Below are 14,206 nucleotides of genomic sequence, written 5' to 3'. Positions count from 1 at the left end.
GCAGCTGACTGTGACGCACTGAGTCAAGAGGCTTTAAGGTGGAGTGGAAGCATGCATATATAAAAGGCTTAGGCGGTATGGTATAACGGTGTACCAGGGTATTTAGAAATCCAGAAAGCATGTTTTTCAATACTGACATAAATCCAGGCGCTCCTCTTTCCATTAAACTCATTGTATGTAGTGCACAGCGCGCACCAGTCTCTGGTCTCTACTCGCTGAACAAGCAGCTGAGCTGAAAGGCAGAGCAACATAGGAAGAAGTTACAGGACTGTTAACAGCCAGCGGCCAGCAGGCAGAGAGAGACCATGGGGAAGAACAGCATGTTTTTTACATCTAACTTGGTGAATTAGGGATTTATTTCAACCAAACCAGTGCTGGTGATTGTTGGAACAGTGGACTTACTAACTAGATTACTAACAAGAGTAACCAAGATCGTTTGGGTGAGTTTTGTTTTGTTTCTGTTGAGTTTGAATGAGGTGTGTTTTATGATGAGTCAAAGAGGGAATTAAGTCCCATCAGTGTTCTGTGACAGAGAAAAAGTTGAATTAAAAAGGTGTAGAGTTGTCTTTCTCTGTTTAAGTAAGGAAAATACGTGCGAGAATATTACTTTTGTTAACATTTTGTGGTTTTCTAATGTTTGAAGGTATGAAAGTATCAAATATTATATACCGCCCAAGCCTAATTTATCCAGTATCACCAAATATTAATTCAACAATTTCAATTGCAGAACTCTGAAGGGTTTGGATATGAGCAGCAGGCTGGATACTCTTAAGTGACCTAGAGAACACTTTGTTTTGCCATTATTTATAACAGGCATATGGTATCTGCATAAAAATGTACATTACAATTTGGGGTGGCAGAGATAATGTTGAATAAAAGAGGACCAAGGATTGACCCTTGTGGAATATTCAGAAGAGTCACTTGTTCACTTGGTTTCACAGGAAATAATTTCATACATACGTACCTCTCCAGGTCGCTGTGCGGCAACAGGTCGTAGCAGCCTTCAGTGTAGTCGTTCTGTAGTGTCTGTCGGTCAGGGAAGTAGTCGGTGGTGAGGGGCAGGCAGGCCGGTGTGGTCAGAGACTTCCAGTCCACCCCCACTGTGCAGCAGAAGCTGGGCACTGTCGGGGGCGCAGACAGCAGCAGGGCTTCAGGAGCACCCACATCATTCACACACACACACACACAAACAAAAAAAATCCCCACAGCAAAGACAAATGCATGTACCCAGAGAGAGGAGAGGCACATGTATGTGTGGAGGTTGGTGGGGATAGATATAGAGAGGAAGGGGAAGCACAGCAGGGTGATGAGTAAAGAAAGGAGGAGAGAGGATGAAGACATGAAGATGAAAAAGAAAGTGTAGATGAGGATACAAAGACAAAAAAATAAAGTGGAAGAGAGGGGAAGAAAAAACAGAATGAGTTACTTTGACTGGCCTTGATTCCTGAGTCCTGGCACAGCAGTGATCAAACATGCAGATTGTGGCTCTGTGACAGTCAGTCTGTGATCGGCATCGCTCACAAGCAAGTGAAAACTGTGTCCTGAGCTCAGCAGAGGCGTGAACTGTGACGTGAACTTAAGCATAGAAATCACATCATGCAAACATACAAATGGTGAGGTGACTCTAAAATATTGTGCACAAGAAAGATTTGTTTGATAGAAGCACCAATTAACAGTCTAACAGGAGAAATACTCTACTATTGCCATGCAGAGGTGAGATATACATAGGCTAGGCTTGTTGAATGCAAACAGGTCATGGTGAAGGAAAATTACAGGAGGGCGAATTAATTAGGGGATTTTAAGATCTGGTAATATATCCTCATGGGAATTGAGATGAACAGAAAGCCCAGAGAAATAGATAGAAAAGACAGAGAAAGAGAGGAGGGTGGAGGAAGGGTAACCCCGAGTCACATAACCTTTGAGAGAGATTTCTACCTGCGACCCCTGGAGACGCCCAGAGAAACCTGCCTGCCAAAGCTGAATAAACCCTCACAGGTTAAAGACACCACTGAAGGTTTATTGCCGTTATCAGTTGACTGATTTAGAATATCACCCTGATCCTGAGGTATGGCCATATGACAGTGTTACTGATCAACTGACATGTTGTTGTTTTCGTAGGGGCAAGATGGACTCACTTGGATCAGCACCGCTCGGGGGAAAGTCTTCAAAGGTGGAACCACGGTTGGTAAGAGTTCCTGTGCGGAGATCAATTAAAACAAAGAAAGAGCAGCACAGATACAAGCTATAAAGGGGTGCAGCTAATAATAATTTTCATTGCCAACTGATCTGATGATTCTTTTCTCAATTAATCAAGTTTTTACACACATACATATAAACACACACATATATACACAGAAAAATAATTAATAATTACATGCTCTGTGATTCATTAATCTAACTTAATCACATATATCAATTTCTGCAATGGAGGTATTTAAAAGTAATTCAGCTGAATTTTGGCACACAAGTGAAGCAGTGAATAACTGAATAATTTTTAGTCTGGTTAATCACATGACTGTAGTTTCCACTCACTGTGGAAACTGTGAGTGGAAACTCTATACATAAACTACATATACAGTTGCCACAGTGAGTGGAAGACTACTTCGAAGGCAGGGAGTCACCACTTTTTTCGTCTCTCTTTTGTTTACTAGGCCAGTAAATGTGAATGAATTATACTTTGGTGCTCATGGTTTCTGTTAATCCAACTGAGTGATATCAATAGTAGAGAATGTAACTGAGCTATTGATGAGTAGCAAGTCTATACTGACAAAAGTTTTAACGTTTCTATTTGTATGTACTAACATTAGCTCAAGCAGGTAACCAATGATTTAACGAGCTTTAAGAGGTTTCATACCTCCAAAGGACTTTGATAGAAATGAACTGCTTTGCAGCATCTATGGCAACCAGACCCAGTGTCGATTTGAGACCTGAGTGTATCTTTCAAAATGTGAAGTCACTCCTGCCTTTTAAAAAGGACTCAGTGTTTAACTGGCACTTGGTTTTTAATTAAAGTTTTACGGTAACTGGAAGGATGACTAACGACACTGAGCTTCTTTTGTCAGTGCGAATGAAGCACAGCTAAAGCATATATTGCAGGGTTAAAATGCTCAGTATGTTTCAGGAGAACACAGTTTTAGAGTATCACCACTGTAGTTGCTCCCTGGACTTCCAGTAAACTCTTCCATCCCTCCACCAATGCAAAGGCCGTTCTCTCCTACATGCCTGGAGGCTGTCCGCCTTAAATAAAAAGATAAAAAATAAGCATTCATTTCACTGTCTGTGCTTCAAGCTACATTTCTGTACAAAGGAACTATTTTCCTCATGGTAGGTGTGTCTAACCTTCCTGTTGCCTCGTGATAGGCCAGTTCCAGCAGCTCAGCAGAGGTGTGTGCAGGATCTCTCTGCTGGCTGCCCTGCAGTTCTGCCATGTTCTGTCTAGTCTGGTGATGGATCTGGATTGCCTCTCCAGAAGGACCTGTATAACAACAATGCGCATACAGTCTGATGCTAGGATGAATACTTGCACTAGAGTGTTCATTAAAGCCTTAATCGTCCTTGCAGCATCTGATCTTTCTTGTGTGCATGAGTGTGATGGTGGTGCTAGATAAAACCTCAGGGATTTAACAAAAATATTTCAGTTTATCCTCTGAAGACTGAACCTCCAAAGCAAATTTTATGAGACAAATCTGCGTCAGGAGGGCATTTTGACATTTTGAGGAATCAGGGTGTCAAAAAACATTAGAAGTCATCATCTGTAGACCATGAATTTTAAACTTGATTTTATAGAGATCTGGTCAGGAGTTGGACATGATCATGAACAAAGTGTTAAATAGTCTGAATAACAAAACGCAGAACTTGTTTTTCATAGATTCGTTGATCATACAAAAAACACATTCTCATTAACCCTTAGGGCCCAGTTTAATATTACACACTCATGTTGCTTTGTGCACAAAATGTGCTTTTTAAAATCAAGCTTTAAAAAATATACATTAATAATATTTTCTACTTTCATTGAGTTTATGTTTAACCAACATCAGTCCCAATCATAAATATCAAATATTCCTTAATTTTCAGAATTGTAACCCTTTAAATGTGTTTTTTTGTCATAATGCCACTATGTTTTTAAATGAAAAAAGTCCCCTGGTGTGGGGACTATGGAGCATGTGCAGAACGCCTAAGCCAGTTCAGGTCCAGCTGAGGCGTACACATGAAAGAGTAAATTGACCCCTAACTGCATTATCTGGGTGTGTAAGTCCAACAAGAAATTCAATGTAGCACAATTTCAGTTGGACTAACATGTTGACATGTATTTTAAAAGTCCAGTTTTAGGCGGACTAACAATAATTTGACTTTGTCTAACATCATGTAAATGTTCTGACTGCTGCATACATTTGTTTCCATATAGCTGTGTGTCCACTCACCGACAGGGAAGGTGTGCATCCAGCGCCGCCGGTTAGAGGTGAGCTTCATGGGCATCCTGGATGGGGTGAAGGGGTTTATAAGTGCTCTCTGAGGGGTGTAACCTCCAGGGCGGATATGCAGGGTGGACTCTGCACTTCCCACTGTGAACCTGCCCGGCGCACTGGAGTCCCGCTGGGAGTCCATCATCTTCTCCAACAACTCTGGAACAAAAAAAAAACACAGGCAACGGGAATGGGATAGAGGAGAGGTGGAGCACACTTTATCACATCCCTGTGGAGTGTTTGTGAAGGCGTTACCTCTTGTGCTGGTATATCCCAGCGAGCTGCTGACTTCATACTGGGCCGGAGGCATGCGGGGTATCAGCAACATGTTGGAAACAGGACCAAGGCTATCATCAGAGGCCAGGCTGCGCTGTTCGTCTGGACCTCCAGAGCGAACAGGGGGGGATGCGCCTACTCCTGCGCTGACGTCCACCGAGCCCCAGCTCTTTCTCCCACTCGTCTCTTTGTCTCGACCCATCCTGAAAGACACACAGTAACTTTTGCTCAACATGGCTGAAAGGTCAGCAGCACCATCTGCTGGCCATAATCTGCTACAGTCAGGGAGACAAATCAATGATTGTTGACAAAATTCACAGGAATAGAAACAAGCAAGCCATACAGTAAAATAGTGCACAGTTTCAATCTTTTACAATATAAAGAAATTGTGGTCCAGATTAGATGTTAAGATCTATGTTGGATGTGAAGTCTAAATAAGGCAACTTCTGATTGGCTGTTAGTATCTCTACCGTTCATCAAAAATATATTGTTCACTGCACGTGCACTGCACTTGAGGTGGAATGATTTTTAATTTTTTAACTTTTTATAGTTCTAGTTATCCTTCTTGGTGTGGATGGCCTTAACTACCCTCTGTACTTCACCAAGTGTAGTTTCATGTTGTGCAAGAAATACCTGAAGTTGGTGCTCCGCTGAATCCGTGAGGGACCAGGTAGTCTGAACACCTGAGCATCATAGGCATCGTAGTCCACCTGAATCGGCAGGCTGTTTTCAGAGTCCTTCGGAGCGCAGAGAGCTGGGAGAGGTCATGAAAGGAAGGGTTGGAGTGCAAGAAAAAATCTCTCTCTATTTCATGCCTCAAGAAACAACAGAACTCAGAGTGCACAGACTGTTAGTGGACATGCTAGGGATGTTTAAAATTTGTGTGCAGACGCTGTTTGATGAGGACTTCATTTCCATGACGACTGTACTATAGCCTTTGTGTCACGTGATAATTAGACTTTATTCTATTAAACGTGATCAACCGCTTAGGGCCCGCTTTAATATTACACAAAGGTATTGCTCTGCGCACAAAATGCACTTTTCAAAATCAAGCTTTAAAAAATATTATAAATTAATATTCTTTCCTACTTTGATTGAGTTAATTTTTTAACCAACATCAGTCCAAATCATAAATATCAAATGTTCATTCCTTTTCAAAATTGTAACCCTTTAAATGTCAAGTTTTTGTCATGATGCCACTATGTTTTTAGGTGAAAAAAAGGCTAAGACTAAAAAAAAATACTCAGTATACTTAATGCCAAGTAGGTTATTATTTTTGCACAAATAAGAAAAGAAAAATAAAATAACAAACACAGGAAATGACCTGAGAAAAAGTGATAAAATAAAAAATAAATATAATCTATAATGATATACATTCTGTCACTTTTTTTGTAAAATATATACTTATAAGTGCTGTAAATACAGTTTTATTGATATTTTTACCAAGTTATGTGATCATTTTCTTGTGACTCTCTCACTCTCTTTCAGGTCATTTTCTCATTACATTTCTTATTTTTTTTGCAATTTGCAGGACATTTCACGCCAAGTTGCTGATTACTTTTTCCCCCCCATGTTTTCAAAACAAATCAATCAGTGTACTCAGGCTTCAAAGATTTTAATGCTTGTAAAAAAGGTTTCTGAATGCAGCACAAGAAAACTGATGCCAATCCAGGTTTGAAAGAGTTAAAGAGATACCATAAAGGGTTACAACTTACTGTGGTCTTTGCTGCTCTTGAATTTCTCAGCATGAAGCTAGAAGAATGGTTATTTAAATGAGATGTTAAAACATACAAAAAAATGCTTTTCAGCTTTTTTGAAGTCAAACAACAATACTATAAAATACAAAAATATGTAAAATGCACCTTACGGCCGGCCAGTTTGATTCGGGGGGTGAATGAGCTACAAGAGTTCTGACTTTTTGAAGTGTAGAAGCTGCGGGTGTGGAAAGTAAAAACAGATGCAAGCAAGATATACATTAATCAATTCCACCTTTGTATGTAATTTGAATTCATCCTTGCTCATCAGTCATGTTGTTTCACCTGTGGTTGATCCAGTGAGGAAGGTTATAGTCGTCTCCAACACGAGAGTCTCCGGGCGTCGGCCTGTTGTGCAGCTACAGAGAGAACGACCATCAGAAAACAACAGGTATATAATGCATCTAGACAGGCTTACACTCTGAATGTGTTACCTTAAATAATGGCACTGCGTGTAAAGGCTGCTCCCCCATACACACCAAGTCCACCCCAATACCTACAGTGGGAATAGCATGTCACTAACGTCATTATGCAATGAACCATTGATTCTCTGCGAACAAACACATTTGTTCAGTTTGAAGTTTGTGTTGTAACGCTCACCGTTGTCGATCATACGCTGTTTGGTGAGAATCATAAGCAGACGGTCGACTTCAAACACTCCCACCCCAGGTGTGATGACCACTGACATCTGGCCGGTGCGGTCAAAGTTTCGGTTGATGTAGTGCTTGTCAAACACTGTGGTAGACATGGTGATCATCAGCTTTTCTTCTTGTCTTTTCCAACCATTACCAATTAATTAATTAATTAATTAATTAATTGTGACAAAAACTCACCTGACTTTTAATATTAAAGGACAGGTTTTCAACTTCAAGAGGGTATATCTTCAAAAGTCTTTTTACCCCAAAGTGTCCTCAATTTGATACTATCCTAAGTTTTAGCAACTTCAGTAAACCAAGTCTACTGTGCTATATATTTGTATTCTGCCCGTTGCAAATTAGTCAGTCATATTTGTGTTTTCTGTTAACAAAACAAAACTCACAGATCTCCTTACTTCATCATCAGCAAAATCCTCTTTCTGATGATCAAGTTAAGTCAACCTAATTTAATTATTTGAAGTTAATTCCACTTGTTATTTTTTGTTACAACTTTACAGAATTAGGTAAATACAGATACATTTCAAGTAAACCTAACACATAGAGATATGAAATAAACATAAATTAAGATTATATAGTTATATTAACTATTATTTAAATTTTTTTTGAGTAAGATCAACTTGTCCGATTTTACAGTGTACAAGAGATTAGCTTGCTTTGCTCTCAGTGTATTTCTGAACAGCACACAGGCAAAGGTGGACTGTAGCTAATGCCAAAACAACAAAACATCCATCTTTCCTGTGTGCCCTCTGCTCTGGCATAGCTCATTACAGTTAATGTGAAAGTGTGAGTACATGAGTGCTGAGAAACAAAATTGCCTGTATTCATTTCTAAAAAGCACAAAACGAATAACCAATAAACTTTTGAAACTAGATAAGAAAAAGAATCAACTGCTCAGCATGAAGACATGGTAAAATCATTTCATGTCTCTCTGAGAGCCGTTCTATTCTGTTACCAGACTACTCACCATTAAAGGAAAGATTAATGGCCTCCAGGTAGTTTCCTTGAGCAGCAGTTGAGTTGTAGCCAGTAGGAAAACCATCTGGAATAAAAGTAAGTAGACACATGACACACAACGCATGATCGTGGTTACAGAAAGCTCCTTATCCAAAGATTTATCAGTCTGCAAAACATCTGACTAACTCACTACCTGCTTCTTTGAGCCGCACCAGCACAGGATACTGAATGAAGAGCTTTTTTATGGTGACCAGTAATGACGTCCACTCATCCCGTCTCTCATTCTGAGCAACCACCCTGAACACAAAACACTTCAGCATTGGCACAAAGAAAAACCCTCTATCATCGCATCTGTAATTCAGGGGAGCTTAAAGGGATAGCTCACCCAAAAATGAAAATTTACTCATTATCCACTGACCCTCATGCCGAGGGTTTTATAGTCTACAAAACACCATCTGAGTTTCACAGGGGAAAAGGTGTTGCACTCATCTCCCAAACACTTGAGGAGAATGGTTACCAGGATTCAAATGTTAAAGAAATACATTAAAAAAAGCAAAAAATGTCTCCATACTGCTCATCCAAAGTAATACAAGTGTCCTGAAGCCCCGACATGCCAAGTTGTTTTGAAAAACATCACTGGCTTCATTGTGCCTTGTTGTAGCCTGTAGCTCCTAGTGTGAGAGCTGCATTCATGTTTGTGTGCTCGAGACCACCGACAGCTCCCACAGAACCCATTTTCATTCAAATACATGAAGGGATATCAGTATTCAACATGTCAACATTTTTTTTCAGTATCATATTACAAATGCAGTTTTAATGTTAAATTTAGACCAGATACTTATATAAGTGCAGTAAAACTATGCAGATTAAAAAAATGTAACATTTCAATCCATAAAAAAGTTAGATTCTTTCTACCTGAAGCATCTTGTAGCTGACATTGCAAACAAAAGCTTCTACACAAAGTATGAAATAGAATTCAGTTCATGTGTTTGATACTGTTTTCTCCTGTCATTTTACTACAAATTGAAATTTTACATTTTTCTAATCTGCATAGTTTAACTGAGTTAATATCAGCATTTTTTTCCCAAGTGTTTTTATTTTCATTTGTGTTAACTCGTTAACTGAGTTAATATCAGCATGTGGTGTAAATTTTATGCCAGTAGCTGCATTGGATATATGTTAACTGAAAAAAATGTTGACGTGTTCTGTACTTATTTCCCTACTGTATCTTAAGGTCAGAGCTTAAGGGACCCCTTTGAAAATGTCACTGCATTTTTTGCGGAACATAATGATGTCACAGTTGACCTTTGACCTTATGTATATTCAATGTCAACACATTATCATTTTATCCTGTTAGAAATATTTTCTAAATGTATTTTTTAACATTTGAATCCTAGTCACCATTTGCTTTAATAATTTGGGAGATAAGAGCAACCACTCCAGCAGTGTTTTGTGGACTATAAAACTTCACCCAATTTTCCATCAGCATGAGGGTGAGTAGATAATGACTGAATTTTTATTTTGGGGTGAACTATCCCTTTAAAATAAGGCAGATAATATCTACAGTGACTATAGTTACCTGTAGATGTGAACTATCCCTTTAAAATAAGGCAGATAATATCTACAGTGACTATAGTTACCTGTAAAAGTCTTCATAAAAACGTCCCTCATGATCCTGTCGGATGGACCCTCTCAGAATCTCAGGAAATTCCTCTGAGGAAAATCACATTTGTATTTAGTATAAATACATAAAAATGCATCGTAACTCAGTGTGATGACACAGGAAACAGACTCACCGATAGTTTTGGCGTTGTAGAATGTTCGTGAGAAAAGCACAACTGTCACCTCATGACTGCAGTTCTTCTCCTGTTTTACACGAAAACAGCGTATTAGTTTCACAGTTGAAAGAAAAATGTCAGCACAGAGGCAGACAAAGGGAAATCACAAACCTTCCACTTGGCAAAAAGGTCAGACAGGAAACCATTTTACAGCCTTCTCAAAGTAGAGATCACCTGAGAGAAAAACATTTCAACCAGGCAGTCACCTCCAGAGAAGCATTGCGACAAGAGAAGCAAATCAAACTGCAGACAAAGTGAGTAACAAATCAAAGAGGAACAACTAACCATAGATGTCAAAGTCCCACATCTCACAGCTCATCTGGATAAAGATATACACCATTGCTGATGTGGATCTGAACACCACCTGTTTCATAAGGTCACAATGAAGTGAAATTAATAAAAACTGTAGTATTTATTAGCAAGCTTTAGAAGCCAAAGGGAGACAGGTCCACCACTGTTTTAAACAGTTAACATATGACACTTTAATATTGTTGTGCAATTTTTAAAGAGTCGACGAGGACAGCACCCTTTCATCAACTACACGGAGAATCTCCCCATGCCATATGAGCAGATGATGGCCTGCATGACCTAAAAAATATATAAATATTTTCTGAGATAATAAAGTCAATTTCTCATAAAGTGCGAGAAAAACTCACATTTATGAGCGAAATGCCTTCAGGACTTTTTTGTACATTTTTGCTTTTATAATCTCAGAAAATATTTATTAATTTTTTTTTACATAAATTTGTTAAACAAAAAACAACCGTCATACTATAAAGTGCAATTTGGATTTACCTGTGGTAAAAAGTTAATATGCAGTTCAATCACAGCCCAGTTGACTGATTATACATTTGATGATTTCATTTAAAAAGTAAAGAGTTTTCTTGTAATGATGTGGGAGACACGAGTCAAACCTTGCAACAGTTCTTCAGTTACAATGTGGCACTCTAAACATCCCAGACTACTTCACCGTCCTCCACACCAAAATTCTGACTATCGAACAGACTGTGAATACTTCAGTTGCATGGACTGATGTTTTGTCCGTGCATATCAGCACATGCCTCCAAAAACTGCTCTTACCCTGGTGTCTTCACTGATGTACCCACAGGTCACTTTCTCCCCCTTCACCCACAGCTCACTGGCCTGGGCTCTGGACAGCGAACAATCATCATGAGCACGCACAGTGTGACACAAACAGCCAAGTCATTCATTTCAGTCATCATCACCATTACGCACAAGAGACGAGGACAGCCTCTATCTAAATAGATGTGTCCACTTTCTTTTTCTTTCCTTAACACATACTGCAACCATTTTCAGCATCTGAAATTTTACTGAAGCTATTAAAGTGTTACCTTCTAAGGATAAAATAAACAATATCTTCAAAAAATGCTAAAAATAAAATAGTGTTATATATTCCTTATATATTCTGAATATATAAGTCAAATAATATTTATATATATATTGTTTCTGATCATTTTCCCCCTTTTTGGGTAATTTTCTCTCTGTCTTTCTCCTCTTTTTAACATTGATTTTTGTGTTGTTGTCTTCTCACCTCTTTTAAACCGATTTCTTGCAGTTTTCTCATTGCCTATTCCCATGTTTTTGAAGAGAATTAAATATTTTCGCTCTGATTTCAAAGGTTGAAATGCTTGTGAAGGGCATCTGAATGCAGCACAAGAAAAATTTATGTCCATCTAGGTTTCAAAGGTTAAATACTGATTATAAGCAAGTAACCAAAATGATTTCCAAGAGCTGGAGACGCTCCTAATTCTGACCAAACTGGGTTTATATTATATATATTATATGTTGTATATATAGTTTTTTTTTCTTTAATATTATCAATTGTGCCCCGAAAAAGAACATATCCAGAATCCTACTCTCCCTCGATGCTGAAAAAGGTTAGAATGGCCTCTTTAAGTTTTTGAAAAATTTGGTTTTGATAATCGGTTTGGCGATTTAATAAAATCAAAGTAAGGACTGTTATCAATGGCACGACTTCAGACTATTTCCCCAACTTTAGGGGCAACAGACTCTAGTCCTCCCCTCTTTGCTCTCACCATGTGACCACAGATACATTTAATTATTTATTCATTTTTTACCAAATGTTGAAGGTTCCCTCTCCTATTAAGTGGATATTTTGAATTTGTACAAAATATGTGATTTTGAAATCAGACCTTTAACACAAAATACAACTTTTTTCCAAAAGTATTATTTTATTTTATTTTATTTTTTTAACCCATATTAAAAGTTCGGTCTCCTATTTAGTGAATAGTTTGAATTTGTGCATTTCCTCTCCTGACTATGACATTATTTGACAAGAGCAAAGTACTACCACAGTTAGAACTTAACTATGATACCATTTTTATTTAATTTATTTATTTTATTTATTGGCAGCCATAATATTTACAAAAAACTGCAGTTACAAAGACTTCACTTCAAGCCTGTTTTGGTGATAATTAAAATAATTAAAAAATCAATTTATAGCACATTCACGTCGCTCTAAATGTACTTACACAGACAGAGTGCAGAGAATAAAACGTATGCTTCCTACCTGATTCCCGCGAACTCCACTTTCTGCGTCACATAAGCACACGTGCTCACCTGCAACAAAGATTGAAATGGTTAAATCCTCACATCACTGTGCTCTTACACATTATAGCCAGAGACAGAGAGTCCCACAGGACCCACCAGACTCTTCTTCAGTCTCCACATGTCCCCTCTGCCAATGTACTGGTCCTTGAACGTCAGCTCCACAAGGTCCAGAGTCACATCCTGCCGGGAAAACACACACTGAGAGATTCTGTCCAACAGACGGAGACACAGAAGGGTCTTGGTGAACGTACCTTTGGGTCCACAATGTTAACTATGACATCCTGGTAGGCCCGCAGCTTGAAGGCTTGAGCTACAGTCTGGTCCACACTGATCGTCTCTACATAAGAACAAAATATCAACCACATCATGAAAATATCCACCAACTACAGAATCTACATCTTAACCCTTTAAACGCTGCATCAATATCAGTTTTTTTTTTTTTGTGCTGCATTCAGACGCCTTTCACGAGCATTAAAACCTCTGAAACGGGAGAAAATTTGGTTGAATTTCTGTTGAAAACATGATGAAAAAGGCCATCAGCAACTTGGTAAGAATTGTCCTACAAAAAAAAAGAAAAAAACCCAGTAACACTGAACAGTGAAAAAACAGTGCAGGGAAATCATTATAAAATCATCAAATAAATAGAGAAAAATATCATGAAAACTATATTCATTATAACTATATATTTGAAATTAGGTTCAATAAAATATGTACAGTATGGTATTATTTATTTATATCCATTATTTTACTTTTTCAGGTCATTTCCTGTTTTTTTATTCTTTAACTTTTTTCTTTTTTTGTTGTTATTTCTTTGTTTTTGGATTATTTTTAGGTGATTTTCTTGTAAATTTGTATTAATTTCTTGTTATTTTTTCTGCCATTTCTTGTTAAGTTGCTTATCATCCTCTCCCCATGTTTTTGAAAGAAAGCCAGTTTCCTCAGGTTTCAAAGGGTTAATCACAATGCTTGACAGGTTAGAGATGTCCCAGTCGGATCGGATGGATCAGTATCGGGCCTGATCAACTTTTTTATTTAAATTGTTGTTCATTTTTGGTGAACTAGTTTTACTATAATGCTGTAACAACCTGAATGGTGACAGACTTTTATTTGTTGTGACTGAAAATGTTCAAGTTCAGTTATAACACTACTTTGAGGTGGAATTGTGATTATTACTCATTTCTAAGGTTTTGTACTTTTATTACAATGCTACACTAAGTCGATTTCAGAGCATTCTCTGAAGACACATTTTAATTTGTTTTCTTTGTTATTCTACGAGCCACATACAATTATTTTTTGTTTGTTATTTGTATAAATAAAATAATAAACCCTTAATAAAATGTTTGGATGCAGACATGTTTTCTTGTATCGTATTGCAGAGCCAATAAACTGTCAGTACTTTAAAGTACTTGAAGTGCGCATTGTGCAGCTGTATTATCCAGGCAAATATAAGTATCAGGTCAGGACCCTGTATCAGCAGATACTCAGTATCAAATGACTCGGATCGGGATTGAGGCAAAAACACTTGATCAGACATCCCTGCTTCAGGTTGCTTGTTTTTCGGACCAACACTCAAAATCTCAAAAATAATCAGTTTAGCTGACAAAAGAAAATGAAAAGCAGCAAATTCTCACATTCAAAAAAAGGACCCAGGTTATCTTAGGTATCACCACTTG

At 38.1% G+C, this 14,206-nt stretch overlaps 1 protein-coding gene across 1 annotated transcript in view; it reads right to left on the bottom strand.

The window, feature by feature from the left end:
- The window catches only part of depdc5 (DEP domain containing 5, GATOR1 subcomplex subunit), a 34,961-nt gene that overhangs the window by 18,952 nt on the left and 1,803 nt on the right, over window positions 1-14,206 (bottom strand). The window contains 23 exon segments of the mRNA XM_042497240.1: window positions 965-1,148; window positions 2,136-2,195; window positions 3,146-3,237; window positions 3,340-3,475; window positions 4,422-4,622; window positions 4,719-4,942; window positions 5,373-5,493; window positions 6,455-6,491; window positions 6,602-6,671; window positions 6,779-6,852; window positions 6,928-6,989; window positions 7,094-7,228; window positions 8,114-8,188; window positions 8,297-8,400; window positions 9,744-9,816; window positions 9,900-9,969; window positions 10,053-10,088; window positions 10,090-10,115; window positions 10,227-10,305; window positions 11,022-11,091; window positions 12,493-12,542; window positions 12,630-12,713; window positions 12,785-12,870. Of these exon segments, the coding sequence (XP_042353174.1) occupies window positions 965-1,148; window positions 2,136-2,195; window positions 3,146-3,237; window positions 3,340-3,475; window positions 4,422-4,622; window positions 4,719-4,942; window positions 5,373-5,493; window positions 6,455-6,491; window positions 6,602-6,671; window positions 6,779-6,852; window positions 6,928-6,989; window positions 7,094-7,228; window positions 8,114-8,188; window positions 8,297-8,400; window positions 9,744-9,816; window positions 9,900-9,969; window positions 10,053-10,088; window positions 10,090-10,115; window positions 10,227-10,305; window positions 11,022-11,091; window positions 12,493-12,542; window positions 12,630-12,713; window positions 12,785-12,870 (2,149 nt within the window).

Source organism: Plectropomus leopardus, chromosome 12 (genome assembly GCF_008729295.1).
Source record: "Plectropomus leopardus isolate mb chromosome 12, YSFRI_Pleo_2.0, whole genome shotgun sequence".
In the NCBI taxonomy this organism is placed as follows: Eukaryota; Metazoa; Chordata; class Actinopteri; order Perciformes; family Serranidae; genus Plectropomus; species Plectropomus leopardus.
Note: the sequence above shows the minus strand (reverse complement) of the source record. Positions and strands in the feature narration are given on the sequence as shown.